This window comes from Vigna umbellata, chromosome 10, assembly GCF_029865625.1.
Source record: "Vigna umbellata cultivar VRB3 chromosome 10, Vumbellata_1.0, whole genome shotgun sequence".
Taxonomy (NCBI): domain Eukaryota; kingdom Viridiplantae; phylum Streptophyta; class Magnoliopsida; order Fabales; family Fabaceae; genus Vigna; species Vigna umbellata.
In genome coordinates this window covers 15,573,996-15,598,304 of record NC_142174.1, presented here as the reverse complement: position 1 = coordinate 15,598,304, position 24,309 = coordinate 15,573,996, and the positions used below count along the sequence as shown (strand labels likewise).

The following is a 24,309-nucleotide window of genomic DNA, read 5'->3' as shown; positions in this document are numbered from 1 at the left end:
TACTGCGACCAAAAAATAATATTAATATGAAAATTTATTTTATAATTTGATATATATATATATATTATTACATTTTATTTATTGAATTAAAATTTATTTTTTAATAACTTTTAATATTTTATATAACTTTTATATGAAATTGGATTTGATATTTTCATCTTTAAACTTTATTAATAAATAAAATGTAATTTTCGTGAGCAAATAACGTAAAAGATTTGCTAATATGTCTTATTATAGTATGGTATGTTTTGGTTTTAATGTAATGACAATTTTGATTAGATATGGTTACACAGTAACATTAGACAACGTTGTTTTTCACATAGCAAATTCTTAACGTTGTTTGATGACAAAAACTACATTATTTTTTTTTAAAATTTAAAATTAAAATTTGTCAAAATTTAGACATGAATAAAATTTAATTTCAAATTATAGGTTTAAAAACTAAAAGTATATTTAATCCTAAAATTTAATATCATATGTGAAAGTATTGTATCTAACTTTTCTATATATAGATATAAAATTATAAACAAATTTTTCAAGTATTTTAAAAAATACAAACTATTATTTCTATTAATTTAAAATACAAACTATTATTTCTAAAAAAAAATACAAATTTAGATTTCAAATTCACTCTAATCATTAGAATTTAAATTTATTTTTTTTAAAGATTCAATCGTATCCTAATTTAAAGATGAGCGGTTGGGATATATAAATACTTTCTTCAACAAGAAATGAAATTAAAACAGTATTTCTTTTTCAAATCCTCTTTAATAATTCTAATTCCAGACAAAAACATCACAATTACTTCCAAATAAAAAATTAGGCTTTAAAATTTTAACACATTGTATTATAGAAAAAATATATAGAACTTTGTTTTCCGTAATATTTACAACAATATTAAAAAGTATTCAAATCTTAGTGGTGGTATGTAGCTAAAAACACATATAGACATATAGTACAGATAGTGTCTTGTGTAATTTACCATTAGCATAAATAAATTGTTGCTAAAATATAAAAATTTTCTCTAATAACAAATGAAATAAAATTGTGGCAAATTTTTTATGTGCATATTTTTAAATTAGTACTCCAATAATCTAATGAATAAACATCAGCACCATGCTTGTCATTACAAAATATAAATATTTTTCTTGAGGGGATTACATATTATTACAAATGTATTCTGTATCTTTCTTGAGTTTGAGAGAGATAGAAAGCTTTGTTCAATGCCCAAACCCCAATACATTAAGATCTACCAATTACAAAGCTTTGTACGGCGAAGCATTTTATGTCTTTCCTAAGTTTGAAGGAGGTAGAAAGCTTTCAGCATTCAAACCCCAGACATTAAAATCTACCTCTTCGATCTTCCATCTCTCTTCCAATTCTCTTTTATGGTTAGCTGATTGTTCACCGTATCTGGAAACTGTAACTCGAGTCTTCCCACTGTGTGATACGTTTATCCCATCTACGTACCTGTAATCCTCAATCACTGATTCTAAACTTGTTTCCCAAAAAATGTCGTTGTCTTCTTTGGTTCTCATCGTCAGTAATCTTGAATCTTCGAACTGAACCAAGAGACCAGATCGCTGGCTAAAATAGCCCCATATTGTGTGGTGGATAATCTCAAAGTTTGGTCCGCTTTGGGCATCACGAATTGCTGGACTTGTTTCCAATTTCAAGATGAAGCACTCTTCATCATTGATTATCTTCTCTCCTATGCATGCCGCGTCCAAAAATAAGTTAGCCGTTGCCCTTGGATCCAATCCCTAATAAACAAAACCAATTTAATCATAATCACATTGACACCACAAGAATCCGTAAAAAAAACATATACATGTTTTTAAATTAATTATTGACAACTCTGTAAAACATTATAGTATTAATGTACCTGAAGGAAACGACGTAGAGGTCTAGGAGCACCTCTTGAAATTGGTGTCTGCTGGTTAGAGGAATGGCGCCAAGAGACCTTGCCATTGCTACCGCAAGAAACCTTGCACCCTGACACAAGAATCTCTAAACACCACAAATCGGGGTCCTTTTGCAACAAAACGAACCCTCCCATCTCTTCCGAGGTTTTCTTCACCTCAACGGTTTCACAAGTCTGGTGAAAATCTGACGCAACAATCTTTATCTGCCCAAGAACACACATACTATCCACCGCATTCAATGCTGGTTGTCCTCCCGTTGCCGCTATATACTGTTGTACTATATACTTTGCCGTTGATGCTTCCTGCACCACAATCGAATAAATCAACACACGAAAACCAAACGATAAACAAACAAATGCACATAACATATATCATAAAGCATGCATGCATTTATCTAATATTTGAGTTCGTTTACGGTTTTAGTAGTTCTGATCTGAGATTGATTGACACGTAAACATGCATGCATCTCAGATCTTAAAATTTGATTATGGAAAAAGGGTGTGTGTTCTTACAATAGAACAATCTCTGACCGGACGACGGACGGAATGACCTAATTGGACCTGAAGAGGGATGAGAGGAGAGCCAACGAGGTAAAGCAGAAAGCGAAGCTCATTTAAGCGCGCTGAAACTGTAGGGGTGGATAATTTGTCTTCTGTTTGAGCCTTCATCCACGTTAACATGTTTTGCCACCGCAACGTTACGTTGCTTCCCATGGGTGTGAACATTTCTTCGGGTATTGGAATTTCAAGAACGGTCTCCAACCCATCTTCTCTATCGATGTTCGGACAAAGCCTCCTCAGGGATGACTTTGCAGCTGCTTGTTTCATCAGTTTATTATGTGTGTCGGTCTCTGTCGGTGTTTTAACGTGGGTGTTTGAGAGAGAGAGAGAGAGAGAGTGTACGAGGAATAAGTTGATTGAAGAGGTGAGAAGAGTAAGGAAAGAGAGAAAAAGGAAGAGGGTCAGAGTCAAAGGCTAAACACATTTGTATGTTGTTGTACCTGTGGTGGGGAAACACGCACCTATTGTTGCATAAGGCTCTCCTTGCTTGTAGGATCACTGTGGCCACAAATTGTTGCTCATCATTTTTGTCATTCAATTTTCTATTTAAAGATTTAATCCATAATTTTTGGAAATATTGCTTGCATTGCGTCTATATCAATTATATAGTTATTCTCGTTTATTACTTTTCTAAGTCTTTGGTGTGTAGGTTTGCCTCCTATTGTCAATCATTCTCTATCCTTCTTAATACTTTGCATTAGAATGTGTTTTATTTTTTCATTCAAACTGTTGTGAAAAGGAAATTTCAAACACAGCCTAAATCTCTGTTTATGTAAAAGAAAAAAGTAGAAACATTCAAATGGAAACTCGTTATTATTTTCTGGGATGAATATATATGAGAGGAGGGGTGCTATTCTAATAATAATAACTGTCTCACTGATTCATCTTATCTTATTATATTAATTAAGAGAAAATACTAATGAAAGAACCTTTATCATTAAATAAAATTTACTGGAATAATAAATTTAATTAATTAAATTTGTTATATGTAATAAAGTGTCACTCATATATAGTTTTAATAACTTAATGAAAAATTGAATATGAAATAAACTGAATATTTTATTGCTACTGGAAATCAGATATACATTATTTGATCTGCTGCTGATAAAAATATACACACTTCTCTTAAAAAAAATTCTTAACTCAACTTAAAGAACTAAATACAGCCCGATAATAGCTGGTTAGTTGAGGGACTTGCATTAGACTGAGACAGAGGTGTAACTCGTGGTGACAATTGAAAGGAACAAACTTTATAGACTTGGTTGACGTCTTTGAAACAGTTATTGATGCAAATTTTTTCAGATGACATGCCCCTCCAAGACTTGAGCAACAAGTTGTAAACACCCACTACACATTCTGCCCCGTTTCGGTTTCTGCAGTTGCATTCCTTTGAGACTTTTTGCTGAAAACCATCTCCATCTCTTCCAAGGCCTTGCCCTTGGTTTCGGGCAAGAAAAAGTAGAAGAAGAGCCAAGCCAGAACAGATGAACCAGCAAACAAGAAAAAGACGCCCCCAATAGTTATTGCATTATAGATTGTAATAAAAGTCATGGAAATAGTAGCATTGGTGAGTCTGTTCACTGCAACTCCTATACTTGCTCCTTGTGCTCTCAACCTCAGAGGGAAAATCTCTGAGCCATACACCCATGTCACAGGTGCAAGTCCAAGATTGAAAAATCCAACATATACGTAAGTAAACACCAAGCTGAGAACCAAGGCCCACTCCAGCTTCACATGAGATTTCTCCACCATTGTCAAGCTGAATCCCAACAAGGTAAGGCTAAAAATCATTCCTGTAGTGCTTATAAACAAGAGGCGGCGTCTTCCGATTCTGTCAAGATAAAAAGTGGCCATTATCAAGCAAGAGACTTTTGTAACGCCTATTCCAATGGTGGCGAGCAAAAGCTTGTCCTTACTGGTAACACCAGCTTTCTTGAAGATTCTGTGACTGTATAACATAACAGCTTCAATTCCGGTGGCATGCTCAAAAAAGTGAATCCCCACTGCTGCAATCAACATCCTGCGAACAGGATAAGAAGGCCTCAAAATCAGCTCTTTCCAAACCCCTTCACCAGAGCTATTTCGAGAGCCTTTAACCATTTCCTCAGTGCAATCCTCGTCAATCCCAGCAGCACTCTTTATCTCCCTGAACCGAAGCTCGGCTTCTTCTTCACTATCTGAAACTTGTAATAGAACGTTCTTTGCTTTTGCTAAATGGCCTTGCACCACCAACCACCTCGGAGACTCCGGCATTGCGAGAATGCCCACAGCCAAAGCAAGTGAAGGAACTGCTGCAAGACCAAGCATCAATCTCCATCCAAGCTTCAAAGGCAATTTCCCTAACAAGTAGTTCACTATGTAACCAAGTAAAATTCCAATGCCGATACAAAGCTCAGGCAGGGAAGCTACAAAGCCTCGGGCTTCAGCAGAGGAGATTTCTGCAGAATAAACCGGTGCTATCAAAAGAGCAAAACCCACTCCAACACCCGCCACACACCTTCCCGCCATTACAAGTCCGTAGTTTGGTCCATATCCCATGAGTACTGAACCAACCAAGAAAAGGATGGATGCTAAGGAAATTGTGTACCGTCGACCAATGTAATCAGCGGTCCTTCCTGCAACTAAAGACCCTACCAATGCACAAACGTTTAAGATGCCTGCAAGAACTTCTTGTTGGGTGTCACTGATTCCTAGCTCCTCCCTTATGAATATCAGTGCTCCACTCATAACTCCAGTGTCTAAAAATCACGTTCATTTGCAATTCAGTCAGAAACACTATATTTATACTATTTTTTAGCAGATAAGACAGTGTGAATTCTTAAACAAAAAAATGTTAAAAAGAAAGGTTCTCCTGTGTTAAACACTAAAGTATGGTGCATTGTTTCATAGAAAAATGAAGCATATGGAGAGAGAATTGATTGATTGATCGTATAAAGAACTACTGTTCGTGACATATTTTAATACATAGCCGGTGCATTGCCAAACAATATGGTTTGACTCTGTTTTTGATGGATAATAAATCTGTAATTAATCTAACTAAAATCCCAGTTATTGATCAAGGCTCTGAAGATTAATAAGTTTAATAAGTTGAGAGGAGCTTTGGGTGTTGTAAATTATAGTAACTTTATAATTAAGGGGAATTTTCGTTTTATATATATCATTCTTAAGGGAAAGCTGTAAGTAGAATCCTGTTAATGATAACAAAATGGGTGAATTGGAAAAACAGAGAAGAATGCACAGGAAAGAATGGAAGAAATGAAACAAGTGAGAAGGAAATGAATATACCATAGCCAAATATGATGGATATCATGGAAGTGACCACCGAACATAAAACAGCATATCTTGAACCTTTGCGGTTTTGTCCACCTTGGTCCATGATGAAGTTTTTGTGTTTGTTCAGTTATCTTCCTTTAGATGACTAATGGGTAATAATGTACCTTCTTCAATTTGAAACCTGTTTACATTAAATATAACATCATGGCTGATTGATCAACTTCTAATGTCAACCTGAAGGTGTTGCTTTATGGTAAAGCAATGTAGTAAACATATGAGTAATCGAAAATACTAGGCATTTTGATTTATTTCCAAGTAATGATGAAATTTTAACCAATTTAAAATCCATAGGGAATGATTTTTTTTATGTATTATAACAAGAATAATGATACTTTGATAATATTTTAGCATCATTTACGTGTCATTCTGTATCATTCTGGTCCAAAATTATTTTATAATCAATAATAATAATCATAAACACCAACATAGACCAATCATAAAAACAAATGTTGTAAAAGTATCATTATCCTTATAATGAAAAAAAGTCATTTTATTCGTAAATAAAAGAATCATAAAACAAATATTTTATTTGTTGTAATAATTAATGTAATAAATATGATTAATTGAAAATCATAGGCATCTGATTTTAAAATGTTGTAAAAAAAATGTTGTCAAAGTATCATTATCCTTATAATGAAAAAAAAATTCATTTTATTTATAAATAAAAGAATCATAAAACAAATATTTTATTTGTTGTAATAATTAATGTAATAAATATGATTAATTGAAAATCATAGGCATCTGATTTGCTACCAAGTAAACATGAAATTTCAACCAAAAATAGTGGTATAAACAATATCACTACTAAATATATTAAATAGTGTATCACTGCCATATATAGAAAAAGTTGTACATATCCAGAGGGGAGCTTATGGTATTGAGATTTGAGCATGAAACAAAATCTGGAACTGAATCAATGTACTGATAACTAAAATAATTTAAAAATTATAAAAGTGAATGTAATTATTATGCATAACAATCTAAAATTGAATGAGGTAATATTACACGACTGAGCAGAACGAAATCATTCCTTCAAATAACACAACATCAATGGAGTGTGGTTTGGTTTCGACACATATTGAGTTTGATTGTGCTGAAAATTTTGAACACTTTTGATAAAAGCAGGTGATGAAGCTTTTATGTTTGTATTTGATAATAGAAAGTACACATGCGTTGTTAACAGAGACTTAACTTCAGAAGCATTATCAATGTAAAATATACATATACAGAGTGATTCAATCATGAAAGAAGAGTGAATTGCACCTTTTCTCTGAACAAAAAACAGGTCGTCAACGGATCAGTCTTTGTTCTTCATGTAAATAGCACTGTTGTCATTCGTGCATGAGGATTGGTAAGATAAGAAGAGAATGATGCTCTTTAATAGGCTGAAGAGAGTAGATCCGCAAGAGTGTAGGATTAGGATGTTGAAGATTTCAGCTCAGGTTTTAACTGATATGGTAAGAAATAGAATATATCCGTTTACCAACTGAATCGGACATAACAACTCTAAAGTATTATCCATAACATAATAACTACCTAAAACAACTGAATTCTATCATGTCTTGAGAGCCTCACAATTAAAATCAGTTGCTATATATAATCAATATTTACAACTATTACCTATAGTTAGTTAATATTTTTAAAAATTAATGAGAGTTAATAAATTTTAGATAATGGTATAAAAATATTAATTTATAAGAATATATTAAATTACATTTGATCGCATCGAGATTTTGACTATGAATTTGTTTATAACAAAATTTTAACGGTTACTTAAAAGTTTTGGCTGATCGAAATGGAATTTTATATTCAATTTTTTTTTTATAAATATAGTAAATACGAGGGATTATTTATATTATTTGTATTTAAGATCTATGGTTAATTATATGTATATGTTGTTCCAATAAATATATACTTGAGCTTTTCTAGAATAAAAAAAGTTTGAGGTAAACAAACATAATATATGAATTTAATTCTTTTAAGAATTTTGACGACATTATAATTTACATGTTACTTTCATCTATTTGCTTTATAAAATAAAATGAACACTCTCATTTCTACCCATTTCTACTTTACACTTTGTACAATACTAATAAAACTATATTTTTATTAAAAAATATAAAATAATTTTAAAAAATTAAATCTATATATATATAATTCTCTTGTTCACGTCTATCTTTCTAATTGACATTTTTTTAAAGGCTTAATATCCTTGTGTGATTCTATTTTCCTTAGCTTTGTTTGATGTGAAATTCATTATTTTTCGATTGTTCAATGTAGTTCTTTAAATCGTAATTTATGTTCAAATAGTTAATAACACATTGTTCAAGTCACTCATCAGGAATGAGTTGTCACACAATAATACTCAGAATGGTTGTATCATCGTCTCGCTGCATCATCTTCCCCAAATTAAAAACCCTAATTTCTGTAGGTTTTTGTAATTTAATGAAAAACGATATAAATGATTTTGCATCATTAAGGGAGATTGAACAAGTTTAGTAGTGCGATTTAGGATTTTATATGTTTTTAAGGAAGAGACATGATTTCGCGAATTGGGGTTCTTCGTATAATAAACAGTAAACACATATATCCTGACCCGTTAAAAAAAAGATTAGTGGGGTCTTGCGTCAATCCTTGTGTGTTGCGTCATGAGCAATTAGGACTAATTCAACTCTCTAAGGATCCTCTTTCTTTTCTCTCGAACTGTAATCAGCAACACTTGTATTTTAGCAGTGGATTAGCAAGGCCCAGTTAAAATCATGTTTTGGGGGAATACTCTAGCCACATGCTCATGTTGGTGCAAAATACCTTAAAATATTATGACATTAGTATATATTATATTTAATGCTAGTACACAAACATTCTCTCTCCGATACTGATACTGTATCACCACACTTACACATTCTGCCTCAGATCAGTTTCGGCAGATACATTTCTACTATAGTTTTTGCTGAAAACCATCTCCATCTCTTCCAAGGCCTTGCCCTTGGTTTCAGGCAGGAAAAAGTAGAAGAAGAACAAAGCCAGTATAGATATACCAGCAAACATGAAAAAAGCACCTCCTATGGTGAGTGTTTTGTAGATTGAAATGAAACTCATGGCAATTGCAGCATTCATAACTCTGTTAACTGCAACTCCTATACTCACTCCTTGTGCTCTCAACTTGAGAGGAAAAATCTCTGAGCTGTACACCCATGTGACAGGTCCAAGTCCCATATTAAAGGAAGCAACAAATGAGTAAGTAGCCACTATGCTGAGGGTCAAGGCCCATAAGAGCTTTTCCTGGGAAATCTGAACCATGGTCAAGCTGAATCCTAATACTGCAAGACTACAAACCATTCCTCCTGTACTTGAAAGCAAGAGACGTCTTCTCCCAACTCTGTCAAGAAAAAATGTGGCTATGGTCGAAAAAATGATTTTTGTAACGCCTACTCCAATGGTTGTGAGCAGAAGCTTGTCCTTACTGGTAACACCTGCTTTCTTAAAGATTCTTGGACTGTAGAGCATCACAGCTTCAATTCCAGTAGCATGCTGAAAAAAGTGAACCCCCACAGCTGCAATCAGCATCCACCGAACCGAAGAAGAGGGTCTCACAAGCAACTCTTTCCAAACCCCTTCACCATTGTTCTTTTGTGCTAGCTTAACTGTTTCTTCAGGACAATTCTCGTCAATTATCCCAGCAGCAATCTTTATTTCCTTGAACCGAAGCTCAGCTTCTTGTTCGGTATTTGAAACTTTCAACAAAACTTTCTTGGCTTTTCCCAAATGGCCTTGCACCACCAACCACCTTGGAGACTCGGGCATTACGAGAATGCCTAAAGCCAGAACAAGTGAAGGAACTGCTGCAATACCAAGCATCAATCTCCACCCAACCTTCAAACTCAACTTACCTAAGAAATAGTTTGCAACGTAACCAAGTAAAATTCCAATACCAATACCAAGCTCAGGGAGGGAAGCCAGAAAGCCTCGGGATTTAGCAGAGGATATTTCTGCAGAATAAACAGGCGCTATCATAAGGGCAAAACCCACGCCAATTCCAGCAACACACCTTCCCAGTATAAGAATTGCGTAGTTTGGACCATATCCCATGAGAATTGAACCAGTCATGAAAAGGAAAGAGGCTACAGAGATTGTGTAGCGTCGACCGAAGTAATCACAGGCTCTTCCTGCAGCTAAAGAACCTACCAGTGCACAAAGGTTTAAGATGCCTGCAAGAATTTCTTGTCGGGTGTCGCTGGTTCCAAACTCCTCCTTTATGAATATCATGGCTCCACTCATAACACCGGTATCTGAAATTATGTACACAGGTATCAAACTTTTAGCTAGGCCCAGCCATGAATGCCACATAATTTAGCATTCAATATATACCAACCAAGTGATTTTAACAATATTTTTTTATATTAGGTTCAAAAGAATAATCTTTATATGCGATTCCTCTGATAAATATTACATGAGCGTTAAACATAATTAATAAACACTAATTTGAAATATCTCTGTAACAGATGTAGAGTAAGCTGTTTTGCAGATAAAAGAAAGTAGTAAATTGAATATTACCATATCCAAATATAATGGATATCATGGAAGCGACTAAAACACATGCAAAAGCATATTTGTTAAACTGCTCTTTTTCTCCACGTATCTCCATGACATGTACTCTCTCTATGAAGGTTATCACGCTCTTTCTCTCGTGTCTTGAATTGGAACACGAGTCTGAGCGCTAGCCAAAACAACTATATGCTCTTCTTAATTCTTTTTGCCTGTTTATATAGAAGAAGAAGACACTGACGCAGCTCCTCTTCTTATTGGATGAACAGCGAAAGTTGGGTCTGATGGGTCTCACCACTCTAGACCAGAAGATACTTGATAAATTGGGATTACAAGGTTAAAAATTTAGAGAAATATTTGTTAAAAAAAAATATAAATAACACACACTATGATAAAACTCCATTTTCAGTCTGGTGATTTTCACACTCTTTAAAATTTGAAGATTTTCATTAAACTTTGACACTCTTTAAAATTTTGATACTCTCTAAAAAAATGTAAATAGAAAATTAGGTCAAATAAAAAAATAAAAACTAAAAACAAAATATTAATTTACTCAAAATAAACAGTTATTTAATTTATTTTTATCTTAAAGCAACAAAACAGTACTGTATCTAAATAATAAAAACTATTAATTTTTATTTTATATATCTATCGAACTAATATTAGTGATCCAAACTAATAAAATAAAACTTAAACAAAATTGCCAGTAATATATTTAAGTTTATCTATTACAGTATTAGTCTTTTTCATTTATGTTTGAAAAAAATAATTCTAAACTAAAATAGAGGCCTAAGGTTATCTCTTTTTATAATTTTCTTTGTTGAAAAGTCATAGGATAGGATGTGTTTTGGAAGTATATTTGATGTAAATTTTATAATAGATTGACAAGATGAGGATGAAGAGTAGTCAGTGTTATTTAATTTCTTATAAACTAGCTTTAAATTTATATTTATATATGGATTGATTTTGGTTTCTGTGTTTATTAAAAGAAATTAGAGACTTGAGAAAAAAAAATAAAAAATATTTTTAAGTTTATAATTAAGTTTAGAATAGATTCAACTTTAAAAATAATTTAGACACTAAAAAATTAAATTTAACTTAATCTTAAAAAATTATATTATTAACTGGAGGTTTATTTTTGTTATATATTATTATTTGATTTAATCTCTAATTGATATAAAATTTTTAATATAATTTCACAGTAGAAAGCATTATGCATATTCATGTGAAAAAAATATAAAATGAAAGAAATTGAGAAGGATCTAAAGTGACATAACATATTTAAATCTCGAATATGATAGACTCTGAATTATTTTATATATTCTTAAGATAATGAAATTTTAAAATTCACTTAAATTCAATTTAACAAAAACAAAACTTAAACTCATTATTAAATCATTTTATTCCAATCAGAATTTAGATTTATCATGTCATTTATCATTAACTTTTTAACACTCAAACTCCATATTCAAACTCAATATTCGACATAAACAAATTGTGTTGAAAATCTCTTTAGAAATAAAATATAAAAATAAACATTATCACACACATATATAAATTCATATCCTTTAATTAAATTTTGAAATAGACATTAAGGATTTTATATCATACTCAAATATTCATGTAATAACATGTTAATAATATGTAATGTTACTAAAAATAACTTATCAATAAAATATATCATTCTACAACTATAAATTCATATTATTTATATAAGTGATTAAATTTGTATTAAAAAATTATATTAATAAAATAATTAAATAGTAAATATTTAGTGAAGAACGTGGAATTAGAAGATCCTGCCTTGGTACTTGCAATTTTCCACCACAAACAGAACGTGGCTGTTGGACGTTTCCATAGGTCAACGAGGCAACAGATATAGCACAGCACTTTTCTTGTTCATAAGCTTAGGAAAGAGACTTTACATAATTATGGAGCCAAAATAATTATTGTTTGAATCTTAGTTTCGCACTAATGACTAATATTTATCCAAATCCGAAGATGAATTCACACCAAGAAACAAAGATAAAAAGAAAATGTTAAAAGTGTGAGGTAAATTAAAAATAAAATCAAATTATAATATATAAATAGAATATAAATTTCATCTTATAAATAATTTGTGAGATTAAGTTAGATTTAAATCTGTCTCTAACAAAACGACACCACTTTTATAACAAAAAGACGTGTAACATGTGTTTGTTTTACACTTATAAAAAAGATCGTGCTTTATATCTGTCAAAAAAAATATATTAATATTATATTTGTTGTAGTTCAGGTTTAGTAATCAGTTAGTCTCTCATTTTTTTTTTCATAAAATGTATATAGTCGTGTTTAGTTTATAACAATTTCTCGAATATATATAATTATTTTTTCTAGAAGATTCTCAATAAAAGAAAAAGAAAATATTTGTAACAAAAAATGGATGCTTATTTAATAATTTTAAGGGTCTCTTAATTTTTCATCAATTTAATTAAGTTCTTTTTAAAAAAGTTAAATGAATATGGTTTATTCATTATCAAGTGTTATTTATTGAGAAGTTTAGTAAAAACTTAAAATTGAATTCGAAAGATTTTATAAGATGCAGATTAGTGTAAGAAGAGGGGGAGAATTAAATTCTTCCAGGTAATTTTATATGTTTTCCATTAGGGCGTTTTTAGTACAAGATCAGTTAATAATTCAATTTTTAAAAATGAAGTAGAAATTAATTTTAGGCAAATGAATTGATTGCCAAAGTTATTTGATTTTTATAAAAATAAATTTAAATTTATCCACCACTGCTAGCTTTTTAGGATTTCCTTCAAAATATGAGAATTGTGAAGCATGCATCATCATGCACTCACGTAATTCTACTAAACTTTTTAATATTATTCTATTTTTGAAAGATTTAATTCGTAAGAATGGCCTCAATTACACTTTATGCGTTCTCCACTTGTGGCTCCATTTTCCATGACAGTGCTTTTGCATCAAACTTTTTAGTTTACACAACACTTGGTCAAACTGACGTAAAAAAAAATTTCATCACCTTAATGAGATCATATATATATATATATATATACAGGAATACTGGGAAGATATTTACTATCTTTAATTACTATTTTTTAAAAATATCTCATTGCCTTGTTATTAAATATCTTTAAAATATCAATAACAGTACCTATGTTGATTTACACTTTTTTTTCCTTATTTGTAATTATACTAAACAAATATCTTTAATGTCTTGTTCCCAGCTGATGCCGTATAAAAAACCAAATTGGTCATATTTCTTTCATTTGTGAAGTAATAATTTTTTTAGTTTTTACTTTTAATCTCAATATTTTTTTATCGTCAAAAACTTTTAAGCTCAATTATAGTTATTTTAGTTTTTTATAGTATTTTTATCAATAATTAATACATTTATATTGAAAAATATGACACTCGAATATTGACGAGGTAGAGAGTGATCGTCGATGCAAGAGGCACGAAGTGCAAGAGACACAAACATAGAGCGGCTCTTGGCAGACTTCCAGTGGAAGAGACACATGCATGAATCGAACGTACACCGGAACGAGAGATCTAGAGACTGTATAAGTATAAGACTATACAATTGAAGGATAGTTTAAAGGAATTGATTTGACTACTAATATCATCAAAATGCATTTGTTTTTTGTAGCTTAACTCATAAGAACTCCTATAAAATAAAAAATATTTTTATAAAAAATATATATCGTTTTATAATTTTAAACAACTGTTAGTTTAGAAAGAAAATAATGTTTAATAACTAGTTCCACACACAGAATAAAGAAGTTGGCTTATGATATTTTTTGGAAAGTTAAAAAGATGGAAGAATAAAATCAAATCCATTAGTGGGTATAACTTTTCTTTTTATTTGAACTTTTTCCAATTATAAAAAAATAAAAAGATATTTTGTTAAGAATTTTAAACCTCATTGAGTTTTCATATAAATGGTCCAAAAAAGAGTAAAAATTGTCTTATGCATTAGGTACAGGAGAGAGAATGATGGGATATGAAGTCTCTTTCAAAATAATATATCTAAAGAGTTAAATATTTTTTTTCTTAAATTATCAGTCAAAATTATATTATTTTTAAATTACACTAAGTTATAAAGTATATCGCGTCGTAGTTTATAAAAAGTTATGTAAAAATCTTATTTAAAATTACGTGTAAAACTTAATATATTTTATCTAAGATTTCAGGACATCAAACGTGTATTAACACTTAAAGAAAGCTTAACAATTATAAGTTTGTAAGTTAGGTAATCTGACATTATTTTTCTTTATCTAACACATAAATTGATCTTTCTTTCATTTTGGATTTTGATTACCATCAGATTTGAATAAATAAATTGTGTCTTACTTACTCAGTTATCAGAACATAAAAACTCGGTATGGGGCTTCATTTGTATCTCCAACTTAGAATTTTTCTCAAAGATAGTCTCCATATCTTCTAATAATCTTCCTTTAGTTTCGGGCAAGGTATAGTAGAACCACAAAGCAAAAGCATTGATGACAGCAAACAGAAAGAAAATCCCACCCATTGTAGTTGCTTTGTAAATTGAAATGAAGCTTGTAACCACTATCACAGTTGTAATTCTGTTCAGAACCACACATAAACCAAGACCTTGAGCTCTGAACCTAAGGGGTAATATCTCAGAGCTATAAACCCATGTAACTGGTCCTATCCCAATAGACATAAAACCCACAAAGAAGTAGGTAAGAATAATGGTAAAACTCGATGCCCACACTAGTTTTTCCTTTGAATGTTCTACTATGCTCAAGCAAAAACCCAACCCTAATAGGCTGACAACAACACCTGTTGCACTAATCAGCAAAAGAATCCTCCTCCCAAATTTATCCGACAAAAACATCGATGTCAATGAAGATACAACTTTTTACTCCCATGCCGACAGTGGCTAGCATGAGCTTGCTCTTGTTAGTGATTCCTGTTCTCTGAAAAACCCTTGGACTGTATAAATAAATACCCCCACTTCCACCAATCCGTAGGAACAAATGAAGTCCAATGGCTGCAATTAACATCCTACGAACAGAAGGTGAAGCATTACAAAACAATTCTTTTAGAGCTCCTTCACCGCTGCGAGTTTTCTTTAGAACCTCCACCATGTCTTGGGTGCAGTTTTCATCGATTCCAGCAACACCTTTTATTTCTCTCAGCCTGTGTTCGGCTTCCTCCTTTGTATTAGAAACCAGCAGAAGCACTTTCCTTGCCTCACCTACACGTCCTTGCATGACTAACCACCTAGGAGACTCTACCAGTTTTAACATGAGAATGATAAGAACAAGTGAAGGGATTGAAGGAACAGCCACCATCATTCTCCATCCAAGTCTCAGTGACAATTTTTCAAAGAAATAGTTTGCCATGTAGCCTAGCAAGAGTCCTATGTTGAGGGAAACTTGTGGGAGAGAGGTAAAAAAGCCTCTGGAAGAAGGAGGTGAAATCTCTGCACTGTAAACCGATGCTACTACCAATGCAAAACCCACACCAATTCCAAGAATGCAATTACCAATCATTAAGATTAGATAGGATGCGCCATAGCCCATCAGAACAGTGCCCAAGAAAAAGGCGACGGAGGCGCGAATGATGGTATAGCGGCGACCTATGTAATCAGATGTTCTTCCTGCAACCAAACTACTTGGTAGTGCACATAAATGTAACATGCCTGCTAGGATTTGTATTTCTAAGTCACTGATTTCAAGATCTTCTTGAATGAATATAAGTGCTCCGCTCATCACTCCTGACACTAAAGAATAATTGGTTATTGATAACTTTCTAACACCCATTTTTCTCAGAATCCTTCACCCTTTTATTTATGTAAAAAAAATACATTTTTTATTTATTTATAAGTGATTAGATATAGACAATGGATAGTTTACTGTACACACTCACCATAACCAAATATAGCAGAGACAGTAGAGGCAGCTAACACAGAGGCACAAGCATAGTTGTTAAGCTTTCTATGAGTGTCCTCGTTTTCCATGAACTTGTTGGCGGTTTGCCTTTGTATCTTCTGAGGATATTTTAAAATCTTACTCTGATAAGTGTTCAAAATCGAGTATGGTGATCTTTACGTAGATTCAGTAAAAAATAATAATTTGCATAATTCCATGACATGAATAGTGTTTTGTCTTTTCTTTTCTTTAGCAAGCAAGTGTTGCTTCATAATCTGAGACGTTGTATTTTATGAAAAATATCATAATAAATTAGTATATATATCATTGTAAAAGCTGCCTCTCTGAACGCTAGCTTTTTATAAAATTTTATGGAAACAAACAACTCTTTCGAACTCGTATAGGATGAGATTTTGTAGGGATACTTCATGGTCTTATAGGTGAACGATGTGATAAACTCAAATTTTTTTATTTATAAAAAACTTTAAAGTGATTAAAGGGTATAAGAAAATATGAACTCCTTACAAAAATAAATATTGCAAAACTTTTGTGATAGAAAATGGATGATAACATTCATTTTTATCTATTTTTCTATTTATTGTTATGAATAAACTAACTCTTTTTTAGTTTTTATCTTGTTTTGTTTTTAGATTTAGTGTTAAATGGGGCTCGCTCACTATCAAATGGTTTATTTTATGTGGTTCTATAAGGTGAATGATAATCAAGTTACTAATATTCAGATGGAGGACAAAGTTTATTTATTACATTTAGCCTGGGAGTTTTCTTATGATACAATGACTTGGACTAAATTAATGTGTATTTGATTTTTTAACTTTAAGTGTCATAAATATATATTATTTAAATCATTTTCAATTTGATATGGTATTATGGATGCATATGATATTGATTTTGAAAATATTTTTTGGATACTAAACAAGAGTGATTGTATTAATCTTCACAATAATTGTTGGTGTTTTGATTTTGTAGATCTAAATTGGTTAGAATTTCTTATTTTAACATAATAAGATTATACTTTGTTGTTAGTTTAATCTCGACAAATTATTACTAGAACTTTTTTTAAAAAGTACAAAAAGTTTTACTCTTTTGGGATGAAATGTGTGGATTTGAGAAACTTGATTTAGTTGGATGCGGTACCATTATCTAAAACTTTGGTTCTTTGAAAGTTATTGTATGCCTATTGATTTGAAAGTTAAAAAAATAGTGGTTTTATGCTTTATGTATTTTTGTATGGTAATAATGTTAAATCTTTCTCTCATTTGTTCTTTCATTGTTCTATTGTTACACTCTTGTGGGCATGATTAAAGGAAGTTTTTCATAATTTGTAACTTTCCTTTTTGGATTTGGTTGTTTAGTTTATGAAGTCTCCTTGTAGTAATTTGTTTAAAGTGATTAAAACAATTGTTATTACCGTAGTTATTTGGATTTGAAAACTGAGAAATCATAGTAGATTTCAAGATCCACCGGAAATGAATCTAAAAAGCACTTAGTAATATTATCTTTGACTTTTTAATGATGAAATTTTTCAATATTCAAACAATAGAAAGGAAGATAGTTTCATTTATGAAAATAATATGATAAATTCTATCTGTGAATTGGCTCTAGGTGAACACTCATGGTGCAAGTAGGCATTGTAATCTCTTGAGAGGCAATGTCATCATGAGTGGTTCATGTTACATTAAGCAAAATTCAAGCCAAAACATGATATAGACGGCATACCAACAGGATACAGCCCTAGCCTGGAAAGGAAAACATGTGGGTCATCTCTTATGGTGAATGGTGAATGACTGTTATAACTTGTAACTGTTAGGTAAACTTTAAAAGGGCCCACTTGCTGAACAAGGAAACGGATCTTTTGTAATGTTGAGGACTTTGAGGAAAGTGTCTTCACTTTGTCTGCTGAAGTACCGAAACTCTGCACCAATGTTTCTTGGAGTTTAGTTCTTTTATTGGTTATAAAAGGAGAGCAAGATGTGCAAAGAAAAACCACCACCACCGAGAAAGAAATAAGCAAAGTTGCAGTAGAGAAAGAAAGTTGTGTGAGTGTGTGGGAAGAGAGGGAGAACCACGGGAAAATTGGTGTAGTGTGCACCACCGTGAAGAGAGAAAACTAGAGGAGTGTGGTGTGTGTACCGTGAAGCATCAGAGAGAAAGTGAGTATGTTATTTATTGTGTTGAGTTATTGTGAGTTGTGATGATTGTGTGCACCACTGTGAGAGTTAAGAGTGATTCTTGTATTTCTGAAAGCTTTTATTTTCAATAAAAGTATATTTGATACCAACAGTAACTAACACGAAAATCTTAATGAAAACAATAACAAAATTAAGAATTGCTTATCAACCAACAATAATCAATCTTTGGTTTCAAGAGATCGTTGGACAGGGAGGCTTCATCTGTGTCTCTTGCTTAGAATTTCTTTCAAAGACAGTCTCCATATCTTCTAATGACCTTCCTTTAGTTTCAGGCAAAGTGGTATAGAAAAACAAAGCCGCAATATTGATACCCGAATACACAAAGAAAGTCCCACCCATTGTTATGGCTTTATAAATCGATATGAAACTTGTAACCACCGCCACAGTAAAAATTCTGTTCACAATCACGCATATACTAAGGCCTTGTGCTCTGAACCTAAGAGGAAATATCTCGGAGCTATAAACCCATGTCACTGGTGCTATTCCAATAGACATAGAAGCCACAAAGATGTAGGTAAGAATAATGGTCAAATATTGTGCCCAAAGTAGTTTTTCTTTGGACTTTTCCACTATGGTCAAGCAAACAGCTAACCCAGACATGGTCATACTCAAACCTACAGCACTAATCAGCAAGATAATCTTCCTCCCAAATTTATCCGACAAGAATATTGATATCAATGAAAAAACAACTTTGCTCACTCCTATACCAACATTGGCAAGCATGAGTGTGCTTTTATCAGTGATTCCTGTTTTCTCAAACACCCTTGGACCATACAATAAAATAACCGCACTTCCACCAAGTCTCAGGAACAAATGAAGTCCAACTGCTGAAAACAGTATTCTGCGTACAGCAGGTGAAGCTCTACAAAACAACTCCTTCAGAGCTCCTTTTCCGCTGCTAGTTTTCTTTGGAACCTCCACAATGTCTAGGGTGCAATTTCCATCAATTCCAACAACATTTTTTATTTCCCTCAACCTTTGTTCAGCTTCTTCCTTCGCATTAGAGACTAGTAAAAGCACTTTTCTGGCCTCACCGACACGACCTTGCATGACTAACCACCTTGGAGACTCTACCAGCTTTACCATGATCAGGATTAGGCAAAGTGAAGGAACTGCAGGAACAGCCACCATCAACCTCCACCCAAGTCTCAGTGACAATTTTTCGAAGAAATAGTTTGACAAGTATCCAAGCAAGAATCCTGTGTTGACGGCAAGTGTTGGGAGAGAGGTAAAAAAGCCTCTGGAAGAAGGAGGTGAAATCTCTGCACTATATAGTGGTGCTACAACCATTGCAAAACTCACACCAACTCCAACTATACTATTTCCAATCATTAAGATTGCGTAAGGTTGGCCATACCCCATTAGAATTGAACCTAATAAGAAGGCGATGCAAGCTACAATGATGGTGTAGCGACGACCTATATGATCAGCTATTCTTCCTGCGATCAAGCTACCTGGTAGCCCACACAAATGTGACATACCTACCAGAAGTTGTATTTGTAGGTCACTGATTCCAAGATCTTCTTGAATGAATACCTGTGCTCCACTCATCACTCCTGTGACTAAAGAATAATAGATAGTTTTTTAAGCTCATATAATTCGTTTGGTTCATGAAAAATTGCAACAATATTAGTTCTGAAAAAAAGAAAAACATTGAGACATCAATGTTTGAGATAAAGTACATTTTATGCACTCACCATAACCAAACATAGCAGAAACAATACAGGCAGCAAGCACAGAGGCACAGGCATATTTGTTGACTCTTCTATGGCTGTCGCCGTTTTCCATGAACAGTTGTCCTTTTGTGTTTTTATCTTCCGAAGGCATTGTTAATTTTGATCTGAAAAGGGTTCAAAAGTTAGTCATAATCTTTACGTAGACTATAATATCTATGTTTCTAAGAGTCTGTGATGTGACACGAATTGTTTATTACTTTATATATTATTTTCTTTAAGCAAGCAATTGTTTTTTCATTCCTTTAGAGGTTGTATTTGATAAGAAATTGCCATATATTATTATCGTCGTTGTAAAAGGCCTCCTCTTTAACGCAGTATAAAACTCAGAAATAATCCTTAGACAGAAAGCAAATGAAAAAATCTCTACCCTTTGAATTTGCTAGAGTTGCAAAAGCATTTTCTTTAATTGTTTAAAGTGAATTGACAACTCATTTTCTTTTAATTATTTAAAGTGAATTGACTACTCATTTTCTTTGGTTAAGAAACTATTAAAAGTTGTATTAAGAACTTAAAATAATTTTAATATAAATGAACCTGTTAAATTGCATTTATGAGTATATTATATATCTTCAAAACCCATAGAAAAAAAAAATCTTTCTTTATTCTTTTAACCTTTCAAATCTCATAAAGGAAGTTCAAAATAAAAAATGGATAAACCAATTAAAAACGGCTTAAATTGATTCATTTGAGAAAAATATACCTTTTTTAAAACTCAATATATTAATGATTGATACGATTGATGATAAATTTATAGAATTATATTTGGTTAATAAGAAATTGTAAATAGAAGTTAGAGGATCACAATGGGAATCAATATATAGCAGGAATAACACAATATAGAAGTACAAAGAAGTTCGCTTATAACCAATTTGCTTATGAATTTCGACTTTTATGAACATTCACAAACCATTCTTTTACATATTTTGTTTAATTTATTTTCGAAGTTTCATTTTAAATTAATTAACAGAAGGATTAAATCGTAAAACATGGCATCCAAGTACGATTTCTTAATAATATTGAAATCATCCTCAAATTTTGTGACTTAAGTAAAATTAAATTTAATTAATCACTATTATTAAATAAAATTATATATATTATTATTAAATAAAATTATATATCTTGACAACTTCAATTTTAAGTAAAGTCATATATATATGATTGATCTTCAACTTAAATTCAATTTTACTTGATATTGTTTGCTATTTTTATTAATTTTAAGTAAAGCACCAATTTGTATTTGATCTTTATATTTTATTTTAAAAAATTATGTGTGAGGTTTTTCAAGAAAAAACACTTGACATCATTAAATTGTGAAGAAACTTATATAAGGTATTAGAATATTATTTTTAATTCAATATTAACAAACAAAATAGATTGATATATTCATCTTATTTATTTATTTTTAATTAATGTGAGATCTGTAACGTAAATTCCTAAGTTAAGTTTCATTTTGTGCCTTTTAATTGATTTTACATTATCACAAGATACTTCTCCATTGGTGCTTTTGATTCTTAACATTGGTATAGAAATGGCTAACATATTTTTCCTTGATCGATAAATAATATAAAGTAAAACATTTTCTTCAAAAATTTTACGGTATTTGTTGTGATTTTTTCATTCAAATAGTAGCATTAAAAATATAAAGATATTATAAAGGAACCAAAATGTAACATTTAATTTTAGGGAATGAAAGAATATCAAATTATTTATAAAATGCAGATTATTTACTCATATATATCATAACGTAATTAATATTCATAAAAAAATATAACATATATAGTTAATGGGGGAAAAAAACACCAGTTAGTAAAAAATACAACATTTCTTGATCAATATTAACCTTTATTAAGTCGAATATAAAGCCCTCTCTTCATGTTCTTTTTTCTGTTTTTCCATGACACTGCCACAAAAAAGTATAATTCATGCTCTTTCTAACATATATTAATTAGGGCACAAAGAAGGAAAGATGTGAAATTTCATTTGTTGCTATGGGGCTTCGTTTGTATCTCCAACTGAGATTTTTTTCCAAAGACAGTCTCCATATCTTCTAATGATCTTCCTTTGGTTTCAGGCAAAGTACAGTAGAACCAGAAAGCCAGAACATTGATAGCAGCAAACAAAAAGAAAGTTCCACCCATTGTTATCTTTTTGTACACTGAAATGAAACCTGTAAGCACTATGACATTTGTGATTCTGTTGACGGTCACACAGACAGCGAGACCTTGTGCCCTAAACCTCAAGGGCAAAATCTCTGCACTATAAACCCATGTTGCTGGTCCAATTCCAATTGTCATAAAAGCCACAAGGATGTAGATAACAACAATGGTGAAGCTTATTGGCCACACTGCATTTTCACTTGAATACTCCATTATGGTCATGCAAATCCCCAACCCTAAGAAGGTCACAACCATTCCTCCTGCACTAACCACAAAGAGAACCCTTCTCCCAACTTTATCCAAAAAGAAAATTGATATGAATGAAAATATAACTTTAGTGGCTCCAATACCTACTGTAGTTAGCATCAGCTTGCTCTTGTTAGTGATTCCTGTTCTCTCAAAGATTCTTGGACCATACAATAGAATAGCTCCTATTCCTCCAATCTGAAGGAATGCATGAACTCCAATTGCTGCAATCAGTATCCTACGCACTGGTGGTGAAGGTTTACAAAACAGTTCCTTAAGAGCTCCTGCACCACTGCGAGTTTTCTTTGGAACCTCCACAATGTCTTGGATGCACTTTTCATTAATTCCAACATCACCTTTTATTTCCTTCAAGCGTTGTTCAGCTTCTTCCCTTGTGTTAGAGATTAGTAAAAGCACTTTTCTGGCCTGACCTACACGTCCTTGCATGACCAACCACCTTGGAGACTCTACCAATTTCAACATGAGAATGATTAGGCAAAGTGAAGGAAGAACAGGAAGAACCACCATGATTCTCCATCCTAGTTTGAGGGACAGTTTTTCAAAGACGAAGTTTGAGACATAGCCAAACAAGAGTCCTATGTTGATGGAAAGTTCGGGGAGAGAGGTGAGAAAGCCTCTGTAGGAAGGAGGTGAAATCTCTGCACTATAAAGTGGTGCAATGATGAGTGCAAAACCCACGGCAACTCCTAGAATGCAATTTCCAATCATTACAATGAGATAGGATGGACCATAGGCCATTAGAATGGAGCCCAATGAGAAGATGATGCATGATAGAATTATGGTGACACGACGACCTTTGTAATCAGATGTTCTTCCAGCAGCCATGCATCCAGGTAATGCACATATATGCAACATCCCTGCTAGTAGCTGCACTTGCAAGTCGTTGATATGAAGATCTTCCTTTACGAATACCAGTACTCCAGACATCACTGCTATAACTGCACAATAATGTTCATTATCATAATCTGTCTGTTTTTTTTAGAGCATAACATTTTAAAATAATGTTCAACATCTAATAACATTCTTAATAAGGTATTTGGCACAAACTTCTTTATATTTTCTCTTTGTTTCGTTTCCTCTTTCTCAAATGAGACAGAAAGTGAGTTACTCGCCATAACCAAATACTGCAGAGATCATAGAGGCAGCCAAGACTGAGGCAAAGGCATAGTTGTTGAGCCTTCCATCACTGTTACCATTTTCATCAATACCGTTTTCCATGGATAGTTGCTCGAGTGTGTTTTTTTCTTCCGCTGAAGGTCGTATTGTGTGAGAAATTAATTTCATAATATACTATATATCTATAATAAAAGGCTGGGCGTATTTAACCTTTCATAATCATGAAGTTTCTTACACATGAATGTTCACAATGTATGTTTTAATATTGCCAAATTAGTTACTTTCTAACGCACATTTAAATAAGGTTGTAGCCAAATCACATTTCTAGATGGTTTCATGCTGATGCTAATTTACAAATGATTTTATTCTGATTCTGAATCAAAAGATTTTCCGTCCAGATGTTAATAATTATAAAGAGTCATTAACCTTTTTTACTAAAATATTGAAAGACAGAAAATATCTCCCTTAGATAAATGATGGAAGAACTTCAGCTCAATCAACTTGAAGAGAACCGTTTCGACCTTAGACACACTAAGTACAAGTTTCTCCTATTCACAA

General features: G+C 32.1%; 4 protein-coding genes and 2 pseudogenes across 4 annotated transcripts; all 6 read right to left on the bottom strand.

The window, feature by feature from the left end:
* Positions 1–1,233: 1,233 nt before the first annotated feature.
* Positions 1,234–2,752, bottom strand: LOC124824422 (spindle assembly abnormal protein (DUF620)). The gene is made up of 3 exons (XM_088100374.1): positions 2,438–2,752; positions 1,886–2,227; positions 1,234–1,763 (listed from the first exon to the last, which is right to left on the bottom strand). Exons 1-3 carry the CDS (start codon positions 2,750–2,752, stop codon positions 1,284–1,286), a joined length of 1,137 nt encoding a protein of 378 aa, XP_087956500.1. The 3' UTR covers positions 1,234–1,283.
* Positions 2,753–3,560: 808 nt separating this feature from the next.
* Positions 3,561–7,156, bottom strand: LOC124824421 (putative polyol transporter 6). The gene is made up of 3 exons (XM_047296849.2): positions 7,082–7,156; positions 5,771–5,939; positions 3,561–5,223 (listed from the first exon to the last, which is right to left on the bottom strand). Exons 2-3 carry the CDS (start codon positions 5,859–5,861, stop codon positions 3,833–3,835), a joined length of 1,482 nt encoding a protein of 493 aa, XP_047152805.1. The 5' UTR covers positions 5,862–5,939; positions 7,082–7,156; the 3' UTR covers positions 3,561–3,832.
* Positions 7,157–8,627: 1,471 nt separating this feature from the next.
* LOC124824386 (putative polyol transporter 6) lies at positions 8,628–10,527 on the bottom strand. The gene is made up of 2 exons (XM_047296815.2): positions 10,373–10,527; positions 8,628–10,107 (listed from the first exon to the last, which is right to left on the bottom strand). The coding sequence occupies exons 1-2, from the start codon at positions 10,461–10,463 to the stop codon at positions 8,714–8,716; spliced, it is 1,485 nt and encodes a 494-aa protein (XP_047152771.1). The 5' UTR covers positions 10,464–10,527; the 3' UTR covers positions 8,628–8,713.
* A 4,193-nt stretch (positions 10,528–14,720) lies between these two features.
* LOC124824387 (putative polyol transporter 6 pseudogene) lies at positions 14,721–16,355 on the bottom strand (annotated as a pseudogene).
* Positions 16,356–18,647: 2,292 nt separating this feature from the next.
* LOC124824388 (putative polyol transporter 6 pseudogene) lies at positions 18,648–20,303 on the bottom strand (annotated as a pseudogene).
* Positions 20,304–22,188: 1,885 nt separating this feature from the next.
* LOC124824389 (putative polyol transporter 3) lies at positions 22,189–23,883 on the bottom strand. Its single transcript, XM_047296817.2, has 2 exons — positions 23,748–23,883; positions 22,189–23,573 (listed from the first exon to the last, which is right to left on the bottom strand). Exons 1-2 carry the CDS (start codon positions 23,851–23,853, stop codon positions 22,189–22,191), a joined length of 1,491 nt encoding a protein of 496 aa, XP_047152773.1. The 5' UTR covers positions 23,854–23,883.
* Positions 23,884–24,309: the final 426 nt, after the last annotated feature.

Coding starts and splice junctions, on each gene's coding strand:
- LOC124824389 (XM_047296817.2), bottom strand. CDS start 23,853: ATGGAAAACGGTATTGATGAAAATGGTAACAGTGATGGAAGGCTCAAC. Junction 23,574..23,747: donor CTCTGCAGTATTTGGTTATG/GCGAGTAACTCA, acceptor ATTATTGTGCAG/TTATAGCAGTGATGTCTGGA.
- LOC124824386 (XM_047296815.2), bottom strand. CDS start 10,463: ATGGAGATACGTGGAGAAAAAGAGCAGTTTAACAAATATGCTTTTGCA. Junction 10,108..10,372: donor ATCCATTATATTTGGATATG/GTAATATTCAAT, acceptor ACATAATTTCAG/ATACCGGTGTTATGAGTGGA.
- LOC124824422 (XM_088100374.1), bottom strand. CDS start 2,752: ATGAAACAAGCAGCTGCAAAGTCATCCCTGAGGAGGCTTTGTCCGAAC. Junction 2,228..2,437: donor CGGTCAGAGATTGTTCTATT/GTAAGAACACAC, acceptor ATTGTGGTGCAG/GAAGCATCAACGGCAAAGTA. Junction 1,764..1,885: donor CTCTACGTCGTTTCCTTCAG/GTACATTAATAC, acceptor TTTGTTTATTAG/GGATTGGATCCAAGGGCAAC.
- LOC124824421 (XM_047296849.2), bottom strand. CDS start 5,861: ATGGACCAAGGTGGACAAAACCGCAAAGGTTCAAGATATGCTGTTTTA. Junction 5,224..5,770: donor ATCCATCATATTTGGCTATG/GTATATTCATTT, acceptor CGTGATTTTTAG/ACACTGGAGTTATGAGTGGA.